The following is a 23,927-nucleotide window of genomic DNA, read 5'->3' on the forward strand; positions in this document are numbered from 1 at the left end:
TTAAATGGATTATCCTTAAAATACATGTCAGAAAATATATCATGCATCAAGCTAATATTCAACTTGCCATCTCTTTTTTTTTAAAAAAAAAGACAACCTCCCTTACAGAAAGAATACCCAAGAAGGCAATCTGAGATAGGTCATCCTTGGAGTGTGGCCTCTGGAATTCTGTGCTATGCTCTTGATTTAAAAAATAATGCTGTAATGTGAAGGAGACCAGAGAGAAAATATCTGTATGTTTCTGTGGACTATCCTGGATAATAATAGCGTCACGTATTGCAGCTTAAGTTATTTAATTCCATATCAATGCACATGTTAAAACTGTATCATAAAAAACTAGTGTTAATTAGTTGAAGAAAATACTGTTAAAGCATAAATCTTTGTTGCAATAGTCACTGAATTTTACATGAAAAAGCAGGTCTCTTTTTACCAAAAAAACAGGTCTCATAGTAATCCCCAAGCTATGAGTGTGATAGCAAGAGAGTTTACTAAAAATGATCCAGTTGTGTGTGTTCTTCCTGGGAGATTTCAGCTGATCAACACTCTTAAAGAACATCATCCTTTTTGGTCACGCCATGGAGCCTTACAAGGTAAATGGAAAAGGGGAGTTGATGGACAGAGTTCAGGCACTGCACCTGCCTGCAAATGAGGGGCCAGACAAGCAGCACAGCTAAGGAATGACTCTCCAGGGTGGGTAAGGACAAAAGCAGCTGTAGTATTAGGCATGGCATATACAGCTCCAGACCATTCCTTAGACACCCAAATAGGGCCAACCAAATCCATCCTCCTGCTTTCCTGGAAGTCTTTCAGATCAGTTTGCTTGTTCCTGCCCTCTAAACTGACTTAGTTTTGACTTTGTATGTCAAACCATCATGATGCTCATGCTCCCTATCGCTTACAAAACAACACATCCGTCCTTGGTTTTACAATGTCAGGGGCTCTGACATCTACTTACTGCAGTTTGCTGTCATGTCACTTTGCTTTATGTATAGGTCAAGGGAAGTATCACTGATACTGTACAGATTCTTCAATAAAAGACCAGCATTAGCCTGGTCTTAACTATCACAAACCCTTAGAGAGAGTAGACCAAGAGCCTTCCACCAAGTCGAGCTTTCACTGAACTTCTCTCTGCTGCCACTACAACTTCTTTCTGTGGAGATACAGAATAAAGGTTAGCAAAATGCATCTGCAAGGGCCCACTTGCCTTGAGCTCCCCTCAAGAGAGATTTTGTGCATATCATTAGTGTTCTACAAAAGTGTGATGAGGAAGTGGAGAGCAAACAACCTCACCGGAACAGCTGTGAGCAAAACAATCCTAGCAAAAAGACTTATTTTACTCAGGGAAATGGAAAAAAAGCTGGAACCAGCCAAATAAATCTCTTCCCAGGGCAAACTCTTAGGGGTAAGGTTAATAGGAGTAAGGCTGGAGTGCAGACAGGACTGGTGCCTTAGCAGGCAGGGACACAATCACTTGGAAAACTGCCTCATGAGCCCTCATCCATGATATCCTTGTTTCAGGTTTTGGCTTATGAAAACCTGCACTTTAACTTAGACATGTTTGTGTTTCCAGGTGCTTCTCCAGTTCATGTTTTAACAACAAGCAGTCAAACACCGCTTGCTGAAGTGCAGTCCCACATCTCCCCAGCCTGGTGCTGAGGCTTCCCACACTGCTCTCCCAAAGCAAGTGCAATGCTGCAGTCCATCGAGTTGAACAAGCACTCAGTAACTTTCCAGCTGAGTGAAATTAGAGATTTCTCACTGAATTATACACAAGTAGGGATTGACTTTTGAAAATTATAAAGGACTTCTGAGGGAAACAAAGAAATACAGGTACGAAAAGACAACCAAACTTAGCCAAACTTTGTATGCTTTTAAAGACTTCACTTATGAAGAGTGTCCACTGGAAGTGACAGCTAGGAAAGCAAGCCTGTGCATAATATTAACTGAGGGAGAGGTTTACGTGCTTGGTGTACTCCACAGCTGAGCTTGGTTTACACCAATTTTTCATACAGGTTGATTAGAACAGATGAACAGAAACTGCATTGGCACCTGTACATGATTTATCTCTCAGCAAACTGTTAAGTAGTAGTTTATATTTCACACCACTTTAAAGTGATCTCTTTCAATCCAGGTGTCAGATACAAAAATTTAGATAACTCTGTAGTTCCTCAACCTATGAAATGTTTTTAATTACCAGGTCAAAAAGTAACTTAAAGAGAAACTTGATCAACTATGTAAAGCAGTAAAAACAGGATTTGTAAGCTGTTGACACATGCAAGTGTGATGGAAAGATGTCAGGAAGCAAAAAGTAGCAGTTATTTTTCTTACCTTTCTTTCAGATTTCACAGTAATTACAGAACTTCCAAATCTTGACCATTCCTATAAAACAAAGTTGCTTTTTTAATATTACTGGTTTTAAAAGTTCAATTTCTTCCTTTCTAGAACTCAACAGTTTGTCTTCTGGTTACTCACCTCAGGAGAAATCAGGACATACTGTGCCTGAAAAAAAAAAAAAAGTAAAATCAAGTAAGGGCCTTGGAAGAACTGTGCTGCTTACAGTGTAGAAGCTTAATACAATAATCTGGGCCCCTGAGCAGCAAACTAATTCAAGAACAAAAAGGATGAGCCAAGTTACACAGATACAGAAATACACGTAACCTTCAGTTTCTGAAACTGTATCTGAACACCTCAACTCTTTTCATTGGGTGTAATTTATTAGCTGTCCTTATGCCCTCATCTCCTGATGTCACTGCTATGTTTTCGTACCCACTTCTCAGGACAGGGAGATATCCATGATGTGCAATGATCCGTCACGTCCCCGGCAGTCGTCTGGTTTCCGTTGTAGATGTAAACACGGCCTGCTGCCCCGCCAAGCAGTATCGTGGTGATATCGTTAGTTCGCAGCGGGGACGTCACAATCATTTCATCTGCAAACATAACACACCAGCAGTGACATAATGCTGCATCAAAACACACAGTTGGCATTTATGTAGCTCTAGATGCCATAGTTCCTATTAATGACTGTGGCTAAAACATTTCAATTTGTGCCTAAAGTGTTTAGGACTTTGGGGTGCCCCCTGAAAGGCACCGTGGAATACTTTTACAAGCCAGCTGATGGAGCCAACATGTCTATGCAGGCCACTGATCTTCCCAGTGCCAAATGTAAAACATGCCACCTCTGTAACCTAGATTCATTAAGCTGTACCTAGACCATCGTTGTCCAGATCACTTAAGAACACATCTCCCCCAAAGCGAGAAAACCTTCTGTCCCCGCTGAAAGTGCTGAGCAAGGAAGGCTCGGCGCCCTCCGTCAGCTCATACATGAGAGCCAGCCCAGCCTGGTGCAGCACCGTGGCTATGAAGGAAAACCTAGAAAGGCCGTCTGAGGGGAAAGAAAAAGAAAAAAAATGAAATACAGCATCAGACATAGGCATTCAGGCTTACTGCTTGCAGTGCATTGATGGCAGATAATACTGGCATTACATAACATGAACAAATTAATGTAGTTTTGGAACAAGAGCCAAAGGTAATATGACTAACACAAATTAGCATAGAAAGCAACCTCTTAATAATAGGACCTGTGGAACAATGCATGCAAGTTAGAGGACAGATATTAGAGGTGTACATTTTGACTTGTGCAATTCCTTCCTGCCTAATCCTATATCAAGGACAAAATACTGCCTCGTTCAATTTCAAGAAATAGGTAGTGTATTAACAAATCATTACTACGTAAATAATGCTAGGTAGTAAAGCTGTTAATAGAAGCTAGCCCCAGGAAGAGGGAAAGAAAGCATCACAGTTGAAGCTCTGTATTACAGAAAACTGAAAGTGTAAGGCATCTGCAGATGATTACCAGAAGAATCTCATAGTAATTACTCACATATATATAGTTTAATGGCTATTAAACTTTTTTAAAAAATGTTAACCTTGTTTCTGTCTTCTGCTTATACATTTCAGAAGCAAACAACCCAAGGCAGGAGTAGTTTACAATTTGGAGAGTGACATACCTGTGGTAGGTGCGCCCACCACCAAAACGGTCTTGGTGATCCCAGCTACGGATACGACACCACTGGCAAGGGACATACCCATTCTGCCCATTTCCTGTCAGATATTAAACACCCCCTGTCATTTCCACAGCACAGGGCTCGACTTCAACCACTCCCAAGGCTCCATACTGGAGACAACATCCTACCTTGCGTCCCGTTACTGCAAACCAGGGTTCTGTGCTTGGGGGCTTATAGCCATACACCTTCCCAACGCTCTGCCCGCCATCCGAGGAGAAGGGGTCACAGCTGGGACAGAGTGTAAAATAATATTGGTACATAACAACACACCTATTTTACAGATTCAGCCAGCATTTCTTAATTTAAAGGGCATTCACCTTCCAGCTTAGCATAATACTGGCTGCTAAAATTCTAGAAATCTATTTTAGTAATTCTCATTCTTGTTTTAACTATATATAAGACATTTAGGGCACTTAGGACTTTGTCTGTCTTTCGCTTTCCTCAACACCCAATACATTTTCACATCAAGTTTGCTGCTAAAAATACTATTTCAAAATGAATGGTGACTATATACAGAGTTATTTTAGGCATGCTTATTGTTAGCATTTTTGTGCCCTCCCCCCCAAGAAAACCCACAAATTCTTATATGCCTCCAAGTAACAAAGACCCTCTATATACATAAATGAAGAGGGGTGAGAGGTAAAAATGCTAATTAAAAATATTCTAAGTATGACCAAAGAAGAATTTTTCTAAAAAGCAGGAATCTTATCTATTATAAGCCTTAACCAGTGTGGGAGAAGTTGGGCAGGATGGAAGAAGAAGAGAGCAGCCACAGTACACAACGCACCCAACACAACGCTTCCACGCAGGGCTACCAATCAGCAGGAGCGTCGTGTTCTCCAGCTGACAGCTGTTCAGCGAAAATCCAAACCAAGAATAGTCTTTTTCCCCCTTCACCATCCAGTCAGCATCCTCGACTGAAAGCAGACCTGATAGAGCAGGAAAACAATAGAATTAAACCTGGATTTACCCTGAGGAGCAAAAACCTGTTAGCCTTTTGTTCTAGGATCAGAAGTTTCTCTAAGGAAAGTTATACTGTACATGATACAGAACCAGTTACTGCAGTGTAGCTAAAACAAGTGTAAAACAATACTCAATATGTAGTATACTGGCTGCTGAAAACCTTTACTCAGTGCAGCTGGTCTCTAAAGCAGTGCAGGTCTACAGGAAGTTTCCATCTTCTAACAGCAAGTATAAAAAAGCTACCAGACAAGTCTGCTCTAAATTGATCAGTTCTTCTAAGTAACAGGACGAGACTGAAACTGTTTATCAGAACTTACAGTGCTTCACGAGAGGAGACAAGTGATTTCAGATAATCCTGGCTTTAGTTCAAATCATTGATTCTGTATTTAGATTTTGCAAAGATGTTCAGTTGTCAGTGTTTTGAAATTTAAAGACCATTTTCCTTGTGGCTTTTAACTTTATATGAGGTGGAATAAGGTGGAAAAAAAAAAGCTACTGGAAATCTTAATTATTCTAATGAGTCTTTTGATAGCTGTGTATCCTTCCCCACATCCTGCTAGCTTTATTCAGTTTTGCAGGTAGCATTTCCTGCTTTTTTCACAACAATCCTCGTCACCTGTAACCGTTAGCTGTATTCACTTGCAGCATTTCCTTTGGCCACGTGAAGGAGCCCCTGGAAAGATAAAAACTCACGGTGCATTTGGAGAATTCAAAGAAAGACCAGTCAGTCCTTTTGGTATCACCCATATGCAGCTGAACCCATGGCCATTTTTGCTATTTCACCAAAAAGCAGTTCTTTACTACACAAGACACCAGAATTTCTAGAATTATCTTTATTAGTCAGATACAAATATAAATTCCTCATAACTAAGGAAAAATTTTAAGCTTTTTCATCTGACTCATGAGACATTATTACTAAAAAGCAACCCTTTAATTAAATTTCTTTAATTGAATTTTGAGAAGAACTATTGAACATAAACTATACAAGAACCCCAAGACAGCAGTGCAAGTTTTCCTGACAGAGAATTGAAATTTAAACAAAAGGACACCAAGAAAGTCTCTGTATAGCAGACTCCCATTCTTACGGGGGACTTTTTAACTTCACTTAAATCTGCTGAAAGAGCCGCAGGGCAAAGACCCATGCAGGCAAGAAGACTTCTGGAGGGTGCCAGGGAGAACTGCTTGGTAGAGGTGACACAGCTGAGCTGCTCTGTTCTAAGGAAGAGAACTTGCTGGGGATACCACCGTCAGTGGCAGCCTTGGCTGCAGTGGCCATGAAAGAGGGGACTTCAAGATCCTGATGGGAGAAGAAAAGCAAACGGCACAGTGACAGACCTATGGCACAGTGACAGACCTGAGCTTTCAATACAGGAAGGATATTGATAAAGTGGGGCAGGTTCAGCACGGTGCCGCCAATGGGCTGGAGCTCAGGGAACAAGGCTTGCTCAGTGTGGAGAAGAGCAGCTTTGAGAGGACCTTCCAGCAGCCTGCCAGTGCCTTTGAAGAGATTCTGAAGAAAATGGAGCCAGGCTTTTCACGGAGTACCTCAGTATCCGTGAAAAATTTCTCTGAGCTTCAATCTTCCCCACAGAGGGTGGGAGGACAAGAGATAATGAGCATAAACCAAAAAAGAGAGAGGTTTCATACTGGCTATGAGAAGATATTTTTCTTCCCACAAGGACAGCCATGCAGCTGAACATTGGGTCAGAAAGGCTGTGCAGTTTCCAGCCTTGGAGGTTTTCCAGACCTGACCAGATAAAGCCCTGAGCAACCTGGTCTGACCTTCATAACTGTTTTGAGTAGGAAGCTGGATTAGAGACTTCCTCAGGTCCCTTTTCACCTGAATTATCCTATGATTAGTTATGAACAAAATAGGCCAGCCATATAAGGTACGGGAAGGTTAATTTACACACTAGGTGTTACCTTGGTCGCTTCTGTTGAAAAAAGAGTAGAATGCAACCACAAATCCTCTTTGCTGACCGCCGCCAGGCGCGTAAGGGGAGCCAACCACCAGATCAGCCTTTCCATCCCCATCAACATCGGCTGCCAGGAGGGACCAACCAAGGTTACAGTAGGAATACTGCAAGAAACAGTTTGTTCAAACTTGAAATGCATTTTAAACCATTTTAAACTCAGAAAATACAGCAATTTACTTCTAGAGAACTAATTTTTCATATTGCTGAGGAACCTAGCTTCTCACGCTCTCACTTTACTTGTGTTTACTTTGGGTGGGCTGAGCTTCCTTTCGTTCACGCTGCTCCCTCCCCTGTGCTGCAGTACAGAAGGCTTTCCCACAAACATCCCAAACAACCTGCACCTGCTTGCACCATCCCCAGCGATACACCTACACTCCCTTCCAGTCCAAAGCCTGCTTTAGCATTTGTTCTTTAAGCTCCCAGTCCCACACCCTTTCCCCTTTCCCTCATTCCCTGCTAACGTAGCCCCATGTTAGCCCGATCCCTATACCTGGCAATTTATGGTAACGTCTGGTTGAGATCCCAAGCCTCTTCCCTGGGTGCCAAAATACACGTATACAGCACCCTAAATAGTGGGAAAAGCAAAACACAGAATGAGAGTCAGGACCAGGGATGAAATCGGAGACAAAGCACCAGTGAGTGAAACAACTCTCCAAAGGCTGTTAACACACCTGCATTTTCTCACAGCATTGTCTTTCCCACCTCAAGGCTAAAAATGCCCGTGCTGTAGCAGACACTGTTACAACCAGGCAACAAACTAGGCTTATGAAACAAAAATGACACCACACTCCTTTCAGCAGAAAATTATGTTTTCATCATACATTGGATAGGGGCAAAGAGAGCATGCTGCGTGTTATGTTCATTACATAAACATCCATGTGGCTCTAATGTTGACAACAATTAGTGAACACTGTGACACAGGGTGCCAGTCACAACAGAAGCAATGCAATTTTCCAACCTAGTGGGTCTGCACAGAAACATCTGCATTCCCATTTAGGCAGCTAAGTTAGAATGAATTTCTGAAGAGCTTTAAACTTAATGGCAGTGGTTTAAATTGATATATTTTGCCTGAACGCTCAGATGCTGCTGCAGGGGCTCATGTGGTAGGCAGCAGCTCGTTAAGGCTCTGTAACTTGATTATGTTAGCATGTGTTCCAGGGTCCATACCACATTTTTGGTATCATCTCTTGGCCTTCTACAGCAGCTGACAAAGCTCATTGACCATTCCTAAATAAAAGTGGTGCGCTTGCTTTTCATAAAAGATTCCTTATGTTTTCAGTACATCAGTGCTACGAAGCTGTAATCTGATTTGGAAACTTAATGTGCAAAACCAAAACCAAACACCCCTCAGACACAGATAGCTATCATTGATCTAGTAAAAGCACCCAAAGGTTATAAATATTTGTGTTTATATAATAATATCACCCAGACTAACAACATAAATTATTTGTCTTATTTCAGTATTCTATGCAACATGTATCAATAAAAACAATGCTGTTTGTAAAAAAGAAAATAAGGTCTTACTTTGTAAGTGAGAAATTTAGATCCTACAGAAGGTGCTCCAACTGCCAGATCTGGCACCCCATCATCGTTGAAGTCCAGGACTGCCAAGGCAGAACCAAACCGGCCTGAAAGCTAAGAGAAAATGGATTGCTCCCATGAAAATACCACGTGGGTTTTAAAGACACTACCCTCAAAACCTAATGGACACTTGGCAGTGTCTAGCACAGGGAGGAACTGGAAGCAGACATGATTAAAATCTATTTTTAAAATTCTTAGGATTTTCTTAACATCAAGTAATAACAGTCATATTAATATACAAAGCAGGAGTAGACTGTTCTGTCTGAGGATGTGGGGGATTTAAAATATTAGACAATTGAACACAATATGCCACTTCTTTCCAGTCGTTGATGTTATGTGTATGATTTGTGCTGCTAACAGCATTATAACTGTGAACTTCTAAAACACTCTTAAAGGGAGCAGCTGTGACTCCACAGTTTGTAATCGCAGAAACAGATTAAAAGGAAACGTATCTTGTATCTCTCCATTCTCCTCTTTGTGAATGAAGATGCTTACTAGAGAGGATCATGTGTGTTACCTAACAAGATTATCTGATCCTGTTTCTCAGTTACAAGCCATTCACCATTTTGTTAAATCACTGCTTTCTCTTTTCATTTTTTTTCCTTTTATATTTTAAATAACATGAATTCTTAGTAAAGACAAACCATAATTTTGCAAAAAATCACCTTTGAAGTTAATCAAAAACACAGATTTGCAGAATTAAAACTAATCTGGAATAGTTTTAGATGAAAAAAAAAGGAGGGGAAAGCGGCATCATTTGCTTATATGTGAGGAACCAAACCAGCTGTATTGAAATTTACAGTCAGCCAAAGATCTATTGTGTTCATTACCCATTTATCTGTAACCGTGAAAAAGTAGACCTGTGGGTCACCATTGCTTTAATCATTCCTTTGACTTAGCAACAGTTCTATTTCTTGAAATGCATCTATGATATCCTTTGACCAGGAAGGGCACTCCAAGAACAACCCTCACACATATTAATGACGCTATTGCTCAGTCAAAATCTACCACGTATTGAGGCAAAAGTTATTAAGTGACAAACACCGGACTCGACCCCTCACCTGCTGACCCTCTAGTACTTGGTCTGCTTTCTCATCCAGATCCATGTCCTTCAGAGGCAAACCTGACCGGCTGCCGTAGACTACGTAGACGCGTCCTAGCTGAACTCGGCCCAGCGTGCTGTAGCCTGGTGCTCCAACCACCACATCTTCACATCCGTCCTGGTTTAGGTCAGCTGAGATCACGGCCCTGTGCATCAAGGAGTCAACAAAAGCACAGCATGAGCTGCCAGACCACCACTAGATTAGTAGGAAATAAGTATTTCTACTCCTTTCAGGTAAGCCAAGACCTGCCTTTCCCCAGATATTTTTTCTAAGAATATACACTTCATTTTTCATATCATATAACTGATCTTTGTTCTCTTGGCCTAGGTAAACTCAGAGCTTGAAGGTTCAGTTTCCATTAATTCAGCTAAGATGATGCTACAATCTGTTAGACAGGGAGAGAACCCCTCTGAAAAGGGGAGAATAAGCTTCATTCTGTGTTTTCATCTTTGAATTCCCTACTAATCTTCTAATGCTTCCAAGAACAATCAGTAGACCTCATCAGCAATTAACCCAGGAAAAAACATTAATTCCATGTAACCATCAAACAATAGCCAAAGAAAGGTGACAATGTTCCTATATTATCAAGAACTAGAGCCAAAGATGTTTTGAACTTTTGTTTCTTCCATTCTAAGCTTGATCACACACAGAGTATTGATCTCCTTCATTAAAGAGGAAAGTCAAAAATATGACAACTTTTTTTTTTTTTTTTTTCCAAAGAATGAGATTATCTGACTGGCTTTCACATCTAAATGGAGTATTTGCTCTGGATATAGTTTTAGCCAGCACTGACACAGCGAGGCTTATGATGTCTGAAAGAAGAAAGGCCCTATGTATCAACTGGCAGTTCTGGCCAGCCAGGCAAAGACACTCAGGCAGATTTGATCACTAGTTGACTTGGGTTGTTACCCTTAAAGAATTAAAAATAATATTTTAGTGGCTATCCTTTTTTTTTTTGCAGAAATGAAGAGGGAGGTTAGACAAAAAAGTACCAACCATCCAAGTCTAGCATAGGGTGAAGTCAAAAAATACGACGCTGCTGGCTTGGAGATGTGCTTAGAAGATTGTTGATGTGCGGCTGCTAACACTCTCCAGACATTTGTTGTAAAAGCCTGGTTTAGGAAGCGGAGGGAGTTCTGAAACAAAAATAGTAAAGAGACATAAAAATAGTTAAAACATAGGCTGAAGCTCTAGCACAGTATGGACCACATCAAAAGTCAAGCCACCATCAGTGGAAATGACCTAAGTCGTAGATGAATGTGGTAATGTGCTTCACTTAGGGAAGAGACAGAAATCTCCATGCTTTTAATAGCGCCTTACTAAATAATTGGTCAATGCTCTGCTGCTTTGCTAGGGCTTGCTAATTCCCCAAAGTGATCAAATGATTCTCTGAGCTGTAAATATGAAAGATATATTTTGTCATGTTTGCAGCTGCAAGATGCACTCTCATCTTTCTATAAAATGAGCAAAATAAAATAATTTAGAATTTATAGATGCAGTTGTAAGCACACAGATTAACAATCAGAGCAAAATGAAGAGGCTGCTATTCACGTAAAGAGACCCTGCTCCATCATGCAGTGTCCCAGACAGAAATCAGAGCAGCTTATATACAACGCTGAATTTTACCTGACACATCTGTCACATTTCACTTACCGTTGCCCAGGGTTGTATACTGAAGTGAACTCCTCTCTCTGTGTATGTTATATTTTTTTTAATTGCTTCTGTAAGAGAAGAAGTTGTATTCTTGTAGTGTTCATTTTTGGGTCGCTTATTCCTGTTAAGATAAAGGAGGCAGTAATAACAACTAGTGAAACTGGATTAATGGGCTGAGTATTTTACAATAAAACCAAGAAAGGCAGACTGTTACACTGCATGTATCCAGACAGACATTTCTCACATATATAAAGTGAGTTATCAAAAGGCAGCAGTTAAGCTGCACTAAACTTAGGAGATTTATGGGTAGCTAACACTTGGTAAGTATCCAGACATTTATGACATTTACAAAATCTAGTATCATCAGCATCATTTATTTGGAGTGTTTTATTCATCATCAATATTCTTGGAGCTCTGACAACATGAAAGAAAAAAAGAAAAATTTATTGCACACCAAACTATCCATTTAGCATGCCTGTCTCTTGAATTCACACACTGAAATTATTGCCAAAACAGAAGTATGAAAAACTCCTTTAAGAGCCATTAATGAATTTTTACTCCCCCCTCAAAAAGCAGAAACTCTAACTTGTTGGCATCTAATGTTCTATCACTTTACACTCACTTTTGAATTTTTCTGCATTTCCCTAGAATTACCCTTTCCCAACACATAACCAACCCCTTCAGGGCAGTACTTACATGTAGTTGTTCTTGCCTCCACTTGTGCATTTTATAAACAGAGGGTTCTCAGGCAAGAAGCAGCCACTAAGGAAATATCAAAAACGTGCTTTGAATGTTTTCCCCACTATGAAAACAAAACTAAAAATACAACTTTTACCCTCATTGATTCATCTTTTTGAAGTTTCTCAAGAGGCCCTTCTAAAACCTCAAAGCTTCTTACCTGTTTATTTTAATGACTTTATGAATTACTTAGGATCTATATGAATATTGCACATCATATTGCACATATATATATTGCACATATAATCTTTAATGAAATTTACCATAGCATACCCTGCTAATTCTATTAATGTAAATCACTTAATTAAGTGACACTTTGGAACAATGAACCCAACAGGTCATGTTGCACAGTATTTCAAACACCATTTCCCAATACAGCCGCAATGACATTATCCATTTAAATGGATGGATTAATCCTCCACTCGTGGTCTTACAGAGTTATTTAAGGTAAGGCTAAACTAGTACCAAAGCATTACAGAGCCAGAGCTTTCAGCACTAGGAAAATGGGCACTACGTGCCTTCAGTGACCGAAGGCCTCAGCTCTCCTGGGAAGGGCCATCTTGGCCACAAAGTGCAACCACAAAGCGCAGCCACAGTTGAAACTACCAGGCCAGGCAGCACCTCAGGGCCCAGCTTTGCACCTGCTAAGTAAGCCCTTGAGTGGGTCTTAAAGGCTGCCCCCAGCCCTTCCCTATCTAGCATCAGCTGGCCATCTCGAAGCCTTGCTTGTAGAAAGCACTGTGTAGAAAGCACTGTGGCCGTGCGGCAAATGCAAATTCAAGGCCTGTCCAATGTACCTGGGTAAAAGAGCGTTACAAAAATCCTTTTTTTCAAGTGAGAATTTAAAGCACCTGCTCTAGGAAAGGACCAGCCTAGGAAGAAAAATTAAACAGGTAGCAAAACTTGAATACTGCATTTCACATCAACAGAAACACCACTATACCTGGTTCCATTTTCCAGCATAAGGCTCGTCTGCTCAAAAATATTGTTTGTCCAAAACGCCATGTCATCTACCCCTCCGAGGAAATAATCATGGAACTTATCCACCAGAAATGGAGATTTACTAGCATATGTGGGAAAAAGCTAGGAAAAAAGAAACATGTTTAGTAAAATGGTTTAATCTGCCTTCGTGTTATATATTCAGGTTTATAAGGAAAAGCAGAAACTAACCTTGGCAACAGCAAGCCTTTCTCCGTGCCTGCAAAAACATATACAATGCTTCAAAGATAAACATGTTTCATTTAATAGCATTAAATTTTGCGAGCAGTTCATTTAAAGGCCTCTAAATTCTGAGTATGGCAATACTGTGCAGGTTATTAAGAACAAGAACATTTTAAATTTCCTGGTTGGTTGTTAATATATACATTTTTAAGAGCTGTAATGAGAGAAGTAACAATCTTTACTGCCGCCCTTAATTTGAGGCCATTTCCAGTGTTTATGAATGCTGTATGACTATTGGTAATTCACTGAACTAAAGAATATAGATAGACTGTCCAGGGTATTCAAAAGCAGACACTGCCAAAATTAAAAGACTGAGTTTTGATGCCTAGCTTCATGTATTATACTTGCACCTGAAAGGATCTTGTACACAGTAGAAGCAAACCCTCTGCTGAGGAATATATACTATTCCTTCAACACAGGAGAATCATACTACTAAGATGCCAAAATGCCACGGCATTCAAGACACAGCTGCTCACTCATAAAAACAAAAATATGTTAAATACATAGGCTTGTTGAACAGCTAAGAGGCTGAACTTCTGTTGTAATCATGAGTTTAACAGACACGAAACAGTCTTAATTTGTATTCTAGTCTTTCTGACAATTCAGGTGTCTTACAGTTTAGGAGGGTTAGTGGGAAGTTTGTATTGCCGGTCCCAGATTTCCGAACTGGCATTTCAATGGGGATTATCAGCATTTTCCTACATGAGTTTCCCTTACAAAAACATAGACAAAGCTATTCAACTTACAGTTCAAGAAACAGCAGGTAAGTACAGTCAGTAATTGTGCTTTCTGTTATGATCTCCTTTCCATAAAATTCCTGGTAGATGGCTGCTAGGTCTTTGACAGGCACATACCTAAAACCAAGACAGATGTATTATAACAACAGCTTTCAACATCATCTCATCAAATTAGATGAGGAGATTATTACAACAACTTAGTGATTCTATAAAGTTTGAAAGACTGTTAAAAAGACTAGTGTCTTCCATTATCATCCATGACCCATCTACTCCTGTCGAAACACAAATTATTCATCCCTCGTACTGCAACATTTCCCAGACCTGTGCCAGAATTTAGATAATGCTGGGCTTTCCACACCTAGATGGACTCCATCCTACTTTCACAAAGTGAGTTTTTTTCTTCAACTCCAAAACTGCAAGTGAGAAGAAATTTGTAAATAAATATCTAAAACTGTTTCTTCCTTTTTTTTAAAACAATGTTTTTAAAACTTATCTGAATTCTGCAACATCTGGAAGTCTAAGTGAGATGTTGTCATTGAGTTATTGCGGAAATCACTTGGACATTTCGGCAACCTTTTTTCAATTACCATTTTATCTATAATTACATGCAATACCCTCCTGAGATAAATAACTTAATCTGTCCTGCTGTGTTCCTGTTGTAAAACTTTTCTTTCCTCTGTCCTTCCAGTTTCTCAAGATAGGAAATAAATATGCACACGAGAAATACCAAATTCAGTAAAATCCCAACAGTACCTGCGCTTTGGAGGACAGTTGGAAAAGGATAAAAGAATGATAGCCTTCTACTAAGACCACAGTGAAACCATCATTATCTTTTAATAGGAGCACAGAATAGCATAAACAGTCATTCAAGAAGGTAATCTCTACTTCAGTTCATTATCTTACCAATTTGGCGCCAGGTAGCTGAAGTCCAACTCAAACTGACTCAGTACATCTCCTCCTACAGACAGAGGAAAAAAACAATACACAACAAACCCAAACCTTAAGCATATATTGTGGACACCAGCATCATTGCTATGGCTGTGCTAGGTATGTTCATGTGGCAGAGCATCACTCCAGCTGCACAAATCTTTCTCATTAGAACATACAAATGGCTCATCTGAAAGTATACTCTGCATTTTTTACTTCCAGAAAATAAGAAAAATTATGCCACATTTAAAAAACACAGTACTGGCTCCACCAAATCTCTGATATCAGTCAACCTCTGTCTTAGTTTAAATACAAGTTTCCATATGCCTACTGCCTCTCCTGAAGCATGGAGCACAGAGCACGTAGACAAGGACAGCAGGGCCTTTCGAGCTATGGGGGAAAGCAGGAAGACACTGGCCTTCTGACACATTCTTGGCTCCTTCATTGCACAGGACAAGAGCTAGAATCATCCACAATAGTTTTGCAGTGGACTAGTTATCCCAATTGGAGGATCTATGATGAGCAAATAGAAATTACCAACATTATTTATTTGAATGATTTACCAAAATCACCAACACTGTGAGCTTCTGAGTATGAACCATGAAAATCAATCTGGAGAAAGATGAAAACAAGAGAACTCAGCCTATTAACTTCATTCATCCTCCACACAACCATAAAAACAAAAAGAAATTATCCAAGTTGCCCAGAGTTTGCAGGTCCCTAACCTGTAAACTTTCTTACAAAGTTTGTGACATAACTCCTCTGAATTTCTTTCTGGAACTGGGCTCCAGCTTTTTGTTTCCCTCCCCACCAGCCTCCAAAGCCAAACTATCAATTCAAATCACTCCAGTCAGATCAGAGGATAAAACAATATGAGCTTACCTGTCCCATGGCCTCTAGGAATCCTTGTGCAATGCCCAGGCTATGCCAGCTGACATCCGCAACCATATGTGAGGCAATTCCAAACAGGAATGCCACCAGCTTCTCTGTAGCCTACAAAATAACAATACAGTTGTGGTAATGACAGTAGTTTTTCACGTGTCTAAAAAAAGAGGCGAGTACTTTATTGTAGTTCCTTATACTACAATATAGTTGATAAACTCTTACAATCTACTTGCTTAAAATGCTGAGCACTCGTTTCTTAACGCTGGAAAACACGTTTTGTGACGCGACAAGCTTGAAGCACTTCGCAGAATCCACGGCCACAGAGTCAGATGGCTGATTTCAGGACAACTCATGTGCTGCAAGCTAGATACACAGTAAAGTGCTTTGTGGGTTGGAGAGACAGTCTCCCACTTCCAAGGACGGGGCTCCCTTTAGCCACCATGGATACTGTGCTAAGCACATGGAGGAATGCTGGCATTCCTGGGCATGCGCTGGGCACTGTGAAAGCACTTGATTAAAGTCCAGGCATGAAGTTACTCATTTTGCTCCTAGGAACAGGAAAGTTATTTGGAATAAATTTATCAGCTACAGACATTTCATTCCTTCAAAAAAGATTTCTCTGCATTGGATCACTATAAGTTCCAGAGGGCTCTTTACAAACTGTAATAGAATCTTAGTTTTCTGATGAATTTCCACTCCATGAAAGTTAACAGTATCATCAGAAGCCAAACAAAACGTAGGCAAACTTCTTTCCATTGTAAAGACTTGGAGCTCTCAAATGTTGCTGCTCCAAACATACAATTTGCCTGAGCAGAGTTCAGGGAAGATACGGTAAAGTGCCCAGGAAGGGGAAATAAAACAAAACAAAACAACAACAAAGAATCCAAATGACCTTTAAAATCATCCTCGATTTTGACAAGCGGCTTTTCCTTTTCTCCCGAATAGCTCATGTACCAGAAACAAAAGCAAATCAGGACTAAATCCAATATTTCACAAGTGAGAAATCCAAAATAGGCCTGATTCTTCAAGTGGCAAATGTTCAGCCAGATCTGACAGTAACAAAAGTACCCAAAATTACACACGTTGGAAAATCTGAGCTTAGGAAATGTACCATAACGACCGGAACACACTGGGTATAATTAGTACACTTTACGTGACTATTATAATTTTTTTGCCTGGTAAAGATGGAAACAGCTTTCAAGTTAAATCTATGCTAGCAGAGATCTTTTCCTAATCTAAATTTTGCATTTTTTCTACACTTCCCAAAGGATGAAATTGCCATAAAAAGTGAATGTGAAGAAAACAGTAGAAGGCAAATGCAAAAGCTAAAGAAATTTTCTTACCTTTTCCCAAGGCTGAGGATAATTTCTTCTGATATAGTGAACACTTGCATTGAGAAAGGGTGACCAGTGAGTGTCTTCAGAGACACTATGGTATATTCCTATAGCAACAAATTATATCAATATTTATTCTTTTTCACAGTAAACATATTTTTTCCATCAACAAATACAGACTTTTACTTGATTCCGTAGTGTACAGATAATACATTTCTTTTGCTAGAAGAGCCAAACAAGACCTACATTTGTATGATTTACACGGCCAAACGCAATACTAGAGTTACCTGCCATGATTTTGGTCTGAAGTATCGGAAAATATTGGGCCGTTTCCCTTCTCTGTGCCTGTGAGTAGGTTTGACACAACAAAAACTATCTGCCAAGTGGGAAGGATAGCTGACAGAGAAGCTGGTGACTAATGAATATATTGTATTTATAGTAGAGAAGCTGATGGACATAGCAGCCAATTTGAAATTTCAAGCTTCAAGGCAGGTTCCATTTCCTCTGGGATTAGGGAGTAAAGGTCATCCTCCTCCTCCTCCTCCTCCTCCTCCTCATTTTCATCAGAACTGCAGAGCTGCCAACACACAGTCAGGGTGGAAGCAGATGGAGGGAAGACAAAGGCAAAAGGAATCTGTTTTTCCTTTGAAATATCAATTATTTCTCTCACTTGTATTTACACAGAATGGATGATTTTGGATCTGGCAGTGACAGTACCTGCAATTTTCTAAATAATTCGCCCACATAAAGCTGAGGGCAAAGCGGTGCTGATGCCAAAGTGCACAACTTTGTTGCGACAAGACCAAGCAGAACAACTTTGAATTCCACATGTCTAAGCCCTGCTTGGGGAAAACCGTGAGGCAGGAGGTAGATTATTGGGATCGCCACTACTGTTGGGGGAAGAGAATGTGTCTGTTCAGAGAGAAGGGATGCTGCAGAGAAGATATATTAAATAAAAATTCTGTCAGAGCAGACTCTGTGGATGATTTAATTACCTCCTGACCTTTCAAGGTTTTTAGGTGAAGCTGAATTAGTAAAAAAAGTGGAGGATCATGGAACCATGGGCATTCACAGAGTATCAATTTCCTCCTGGCAGTCGGTCATCTAGACTGGCTGTCTAGGCAGGAAACAATGTTTCTGGTCCAAAGTCAGGCAACTAAGATAAAACAGGTCAGGATCTTTGGAGGTACCAATTTCTACCCCGGGGACTAAAGAAATGGTTAACAAATAGCCCAAGTACAAAATGAGGTGACATGAATCCCAGCTTTAATGACAGAATGTGAGCTGGAGGCTGCAGATAGGCCCTGGTCACTGAAATGGGGTACGGGGGAGACAAAACAGTTAGAAAAGGGAGATGAGGTACCTAGACGAGGTCCCATTAAAGACAGGAACTGGGGAAATCCCAGGAGAACAACAGCCCTGAGGATGAGGTAAGAAAGTGGTTCGTCAGGAGACTGAAGGTAGGGACAAGGTGTGAATAGAGCCACACAGAAGATCAGATACGGGTAGACAGGAGGCCACCAACAAATGCTAGAGCAGGGGGGCAATGTGGGAGTGCGCTGAGCATCCCGATGTACAAGAGGCAGGAGCCTCCAGGATATATGCTGTATCCCACGGACCAGGATACAGGCCAAGTAACCTATGACTGACAGAAATAAGAGGCCTACCTGCACTGTGTGATTTAAGACTCTAAGCAGAGCAGGAGGACAGAAAGGAAGGGGAAAGTGTCCTTGGAAAGATATCCAAGAGGATTTTGCAGCTGAGGAAGAAAAAACACTGAGGTAAGTGGAGGCATAAGCACACAAAACATTGAAAAATATGTAAAATGTAAGATAAGCAGAGGAAAAAAAAAAAGATCCTAAGGACAATTTGAACTTAATGGATCTGAATTTGCATGAGCCAGTAAAATAACCCATCTCCTTCCATACTGCATACTCTCGACTCCCGATTACTCCCAGCCACTCCCAATATTTAGACTTCAGACATTCAATGAGATCTCACCAACCCACCAGCCAGGTACCCTAATATGAATCCTATGTCACTATGTATATGATGCATATACATCGTAAAGCTCATTTGGGAGAGGACATACTGCCTTTGTTCTGTTTGCCAGCTGTTCACTACCTTGATTTGCCATTTCAGTAGCAAAAAAACCCAGACTAAACCTTGCCTAGCTGATCCTAGTCCTTGTACTGCTGGGGAAGCCAGTTTTGACAGTCCAGGTTTGACTTGATCAGATGACCAGCTGCAAGGCAAGACATACTCTTCTATGGAAAGCTAATTTTGTAACGCAGTCTTTAGAACTGCAAGCACTGCAACAAAGACTGACATTAATTTCAAACAGGGACCAGTTTAAGGAAAAAGACAGCAGAGGATTTCTCTTGTAAAAGAAAGGCTTTAAGATGAGATGCTATTACCACATTTTTTAAATCAAGTCTTGTTTCTTTTTTTTAATATTCTTTTATCTTCTTTGTGATAAAAAAGTAGTAACTCCTAATACAGAAGATAGCTCTGCGCTTTCTCCAGGACTTAAAAAGAAAAGATCATTTTCTTCTTTCAATTTTTCTCCAGGTCAGCACTCAGTAATCTGACCTAATTCAATCGGGTGGCATCCTTCTATCAAATTGCCCCACACCTTAAATTTAATCATTAGAATTACCAAAAAGCTATTTTCTAATAACATTTTATAATCTCTTATTTTGTTATAAAGTTCTACAAAAGAACTCAGACCAGTAATAAAAACTGTGAAAGTTTTTGCAGGAAGGCATTTATAGCCATACTTCATTTCTTACAACACCACTGTTTTTTGACCCTCCCTATTAAATTCTATGGGATCTTCACATACCAATAAAGTTATTTTAATATAGGACTTAAATATCCTTTCTCACCATTTTTGCAGATTGAAGGATAAAAGGCATCAGGATAAATGCTCCCAGCCTGAAACGCATCTTGGTGGTTTAGTAACAACTGGGAAAAGGAAGGATGATGGAAAAAAAATCAGAATACTATCACACTGCACAGAAGCAGTTTTCTGTCAATATTAAAAACAAAAATTTAATTCTGCCAGCAAGACACAACTCTTATCTTGGTAAAATACATTATTTAAGTGGTTCCCCCCCCACACAAAAACCCTGTACCTGAAATCAAACTAATCAGTCTACACTGTAATTTGAATCACCCTTGAAAAAGGCAGGATCCAACTTAGGTACTGGTGAGGCCACCTTTCAGAGGTGCTCTCCTCTGGGCTGCTAAGTTTCTTCCTCTGGATCATACCAACACTATTTACATCAGCAAGAAAATGGGTAAATGACATAAATAGTAATGGGCCAAACACAAAACTTGTCTATCATTTTGCTTTCTTTATTAAAATCACCTTTTGAAAAGGTTATCGATTCTATTGATTCTTCTAACACCTTCAAAGATGGTATGATTCAAGATGATGGCAGAACATGCAAGTAGAAAATATGCAAACATCACACAATATCTAATAACATAACTATATTATAATTACTACATATTCAGTAGGAATCAAATATTTTCCAGCAGCAGAAATGGTAAAAACCCACTGTAGGTACAAAAACTATACACATTTTATCGAGAGTAAATAATAAAGGCAAAGAGACAAACACACACAAGAAAGATGTACACAATTAAACAAAAATATGATTCCTACCTGTCTATAGTTAACATTCCCTTCATGCTTGCTGAAAAATTCCAGAGCTCTATGTGCTGCAAAACAACATAGCAAAGTATTGATTTGTATTGTAACTAAGCCCATGTTTTATTGGAAGCCTTATCAAAAATTAGAATAGACCACATCGACATACCCAAGCCAGGAGGCACAGGCATACGAAACAATCTCTCCAAAATAAATTTTGTATGGATTAGAGGGGATGTTTTCTCATCTGAGGATCTAACAGAGAAAGGTTGTTTTCAAGGCCCATCTGGGCACTGCGGTCTCATTAGGTTCTACCCACTCCCCAGCTCCCTAAGTAACCAACACAGATGGAAGTGCCTAGCAGCACAAAAAAGGGACTCTTCGCATCCAGATGTGAGCTATAGCAATGAACTGACTCTGATTAAAACCCAGTAAATACAGAGCACGTATCAGACCTTACTAGCTGTAGAGAACCCAAGTGAATGACATTTCAGTTTCACTGTTGCCCTACCCACCTTAAAAAAAAGTACCTCTGGAATCCACTTGAAAGTTTAACAGTTTGATTAATATTTAACACGCTCAAAAACAAGAAAAATGTGAAGTCTGCAAAGTAAATACCACTATTTACTTACTGAATAGACAGACATTCCTGCTGCCAAACTAATTACTAAATGAGCATCAAGCGAGAGAAAGAAACAAACGCACTTAGCACTTTTTATGAAATCTCATTCTGAGGTATGTAAAATCCCAGAGATGATCCATTAATAGTGTTCTAAAAATACATTTTTCAAAGGAACACTGCCTCTAAAATTACTGGGTTGAAGCTACAAATGCACTAGGAATCTTCTCACCATTTCACACAAAGTTTTACTCATCACTTGAGCTATTTATAAACTAAGACTGGTCTCCCTCCCCACTGGGACCACCTAGAATATTCTGCAGGTTAAGCCCTCCAGTGAATTTTGCTGCCAGACGCTCAGGACCCTGATGATGCCATAGGGAGCCTCTCTGCTCAGAGCTGCTCCGCTCCCGAGGCTGCGGCCAGCGGGACGCACGGGAGCACTGCCAAGCACACCCAGTGTGACCCACATTTTGAGTGGACAAAACTTGTAATCTCTTTGAAGCTCTTTCAGCCATGTGTGCAGGGGAGAGTTGGGTACTGCTTTGGGGTAGTTTATTTTCCTTCCTTTCTGCATTTTTTTCAATGTTGCATTTGGTAATACCTTTCAATGTCTTATCATCATGGACTTCTATTTGCACACATTGATAAAAGAACTGATTTTAGCAGCATCAGAACTGAAACATGTCAACATCATTTTCCAACAAATTTTATCTTAAATTATGGTTCAGTATTTAAAAATATGGGCTACTCTTTAGACAATCAAGATCTGTAAATTAAATATCTATGAGCGTTTTACAATACATTTCCTTGGTTAGGAAAAAAAATGGAACAGCTCTGCAAGATTTTGTTTCCCTTTGGACAGATCTTGCAAACATGCTGCATTCTGTCCAATCTGTCACTTCAAGGTTTTCCGAAGCTCCTATTCCTATTAGGTTTCTGAGTTTGCAAAAATTTATGCGTTTGCCTGGCTCCCGTAGGTGTGAATTATCCTATCAATTTCTATGGGAGTCTTCACATACCCCTCACTCCCCAATCCGTTCCCTCGCAAATAAAGTCCAGGAATTACCTCAGCTTGTACCTGGCTTGGGGCTGCTTGTGTTCAGGACCTATGGTCTGAGAAGACCACCTGAATACAGGTCACATTGTAGGTTTTATTTTCTGCCTGGCCGAGCAACAGGCTTAGAACCGGAAGATGAAGAACCAATAATTAAAACTATCAATTGCTATTTGTTTCAAGTCCATGTTTCAGAACAATCTCATTCTGCCCAGGAGTGTTGCCATGAGAGTCGCTGCAGGAAACACATTTAAGAAAACAGCAGACACAAGTAAGAAATTCAAAACAGGAATGTTTTCCCACTGAGTCGTTCACTTTCCACAAGAATCTTTCCATGCCTCACTAAGGATCTAGGCTGTTTCGGCTACAAATAACCTACCCAGAAGAGACACAAAACAAAGTTTCACTACGTCAGTCACAAACACAGTGTATATAGTTCATCTGCTTTATGCAGTTAGGACAAACAATTAACACAGAACACCAAAAATGACCCTTGTGTTAATCTCCAGTTTATGTTTGAGAACAACAGCTCAGCGACTGGTGTAAACGTTAAGTGTTCCCCCCATTCCTCCCACCAAACTGTACTTGTGTAAGACGGGTAGGCACAAACTCCCAGCTACCCAACGACCAGGCTTCTGCAGAGGGAAAAACAGGCAGCTGCACCGATGCTGTGTACGGCATCAGTGTAGCTAAGGCAGAAAGTCCCAACACCAAACTCCACATCTATCCTATGTCAAAATACAAGGTGGAATGCTCATCATTTTCACGGTATGTTTCTTTTCCTCCAGTCAAACCTGAACTTACTTGCCTTGAAACAGAGGAAAATGAACTGCGAACACATCTTACCTATCTCAACGTGCGTTGAAATCCCGCACGGAAGGCAGCCTCGACAGAAAGCGCAGAGCAGGGCCAGCAGAAGGGGCCCGCTCCTCCTGCCGGCCATGGCACTGGCCCCGCAGCCTGGGACACACGTCAGGAGCGGCGAGCGGCAGCGCTGCGACCTTTGAAATGGAGGTGTTGAAACGGAGCCTTCGGGACATGCCCCCTTCCCCAAACACGCTGCAGGCACAGCAGCCAAACTGCTGGGGGGTTTGGAAGGCCGCGCTCTGCCAGTGCTTACCATCACCGCAGACAAAATTATTTATAGAGGAAAAGCAGTGGCCTACAGGCGTTCCCTGCTTCCGAGTCACATAACAGCCCTGCGGCTTGGACAGTTTGGTAATTGGCACCCTGCGCAGCAGCATCTTTCCCAAAACACGAGGCGGGCCAGAGCCAGAGAAGGGCACCATCCCGCAGCGCTTCCACTCGCTGCGCAGGTGCTTGGCACCACGTGCTACGAAATAACGACGAGCAGCCGCAGATTTTACAAAGGGGAAAAAATAAATGAAAATGAATAAAAATAATTTATACG

The 23,927-nt window shown here is 40.5% G+C and overlaps 1 protein-coding gene across 1 annotated transcript; it reads right to left on the reverse strand.

Moving 5' to 3' along the window:
* Window positions 1-996: 996 nt before the first annotated feature.
* GPLD1 (glycosylphosphatidylinositol specific phospholipase D1) lies at window positions 997-23,459 on the reverse strand. Its single transcript, XM_010211285.2, has 25 exons — window positions 23,363-23,459; window positions 20,856-20,911; window positions 20,071-20,149; window positions 17,192-17,289; window positions 15,846-15,956; window positions 15,527-15,575; window positions 14,940-14,994; window positions 14,046-14,153; window positions 13,249-13,276; window positions 13,022-13,161; window positions 12,037-12,102; window positions 11,341-11,461; window positions 10,684-10,823; window positions 9,646-9,832; window positions 8,528-8,638; window positions 7,494-7,568; window positions 6,951-7,107; window positions 4,852-4,993; window positions 4,193-4,292; window positions 4,008-4,101; window positions 3,206-3,382; window positions 2,767-2,927; window positions 2,473-2,499; window positions 2,329-2,379; window positions 997-1,150 (listed from the first exon to the last, which is right to left on the reverse strand). The coding sequence occupies exons 1-25, from the start codon at window positions 23,457-23,459 to the stop codon at window positions 1,073-1,075; spliced, it is 2,508 nt and encodes an 835-aa protein (XP_010209587.2). The 3' UTR covers window positions 997-1,072.
* Between the last annotated feature and the right edge of the window lie 468 nt (window positions 23,460-23,927).

This window comes from Tinamus guttatus, unplaced genomic scaffold, assembly GCF_059628265.1.
Source record: "Tinamus guttatus ecotype Peru unplaced genomic scaffold, ASM5962826v1 Tinamus_guttatus_pri_ptg000497l, whole genome shotgun sequence".
NCBI lineage: Eukaryota > Metazoa > Chordata > Aves > Tinamiformes > Tinamidae > Tinamus > Tinamus guttatus.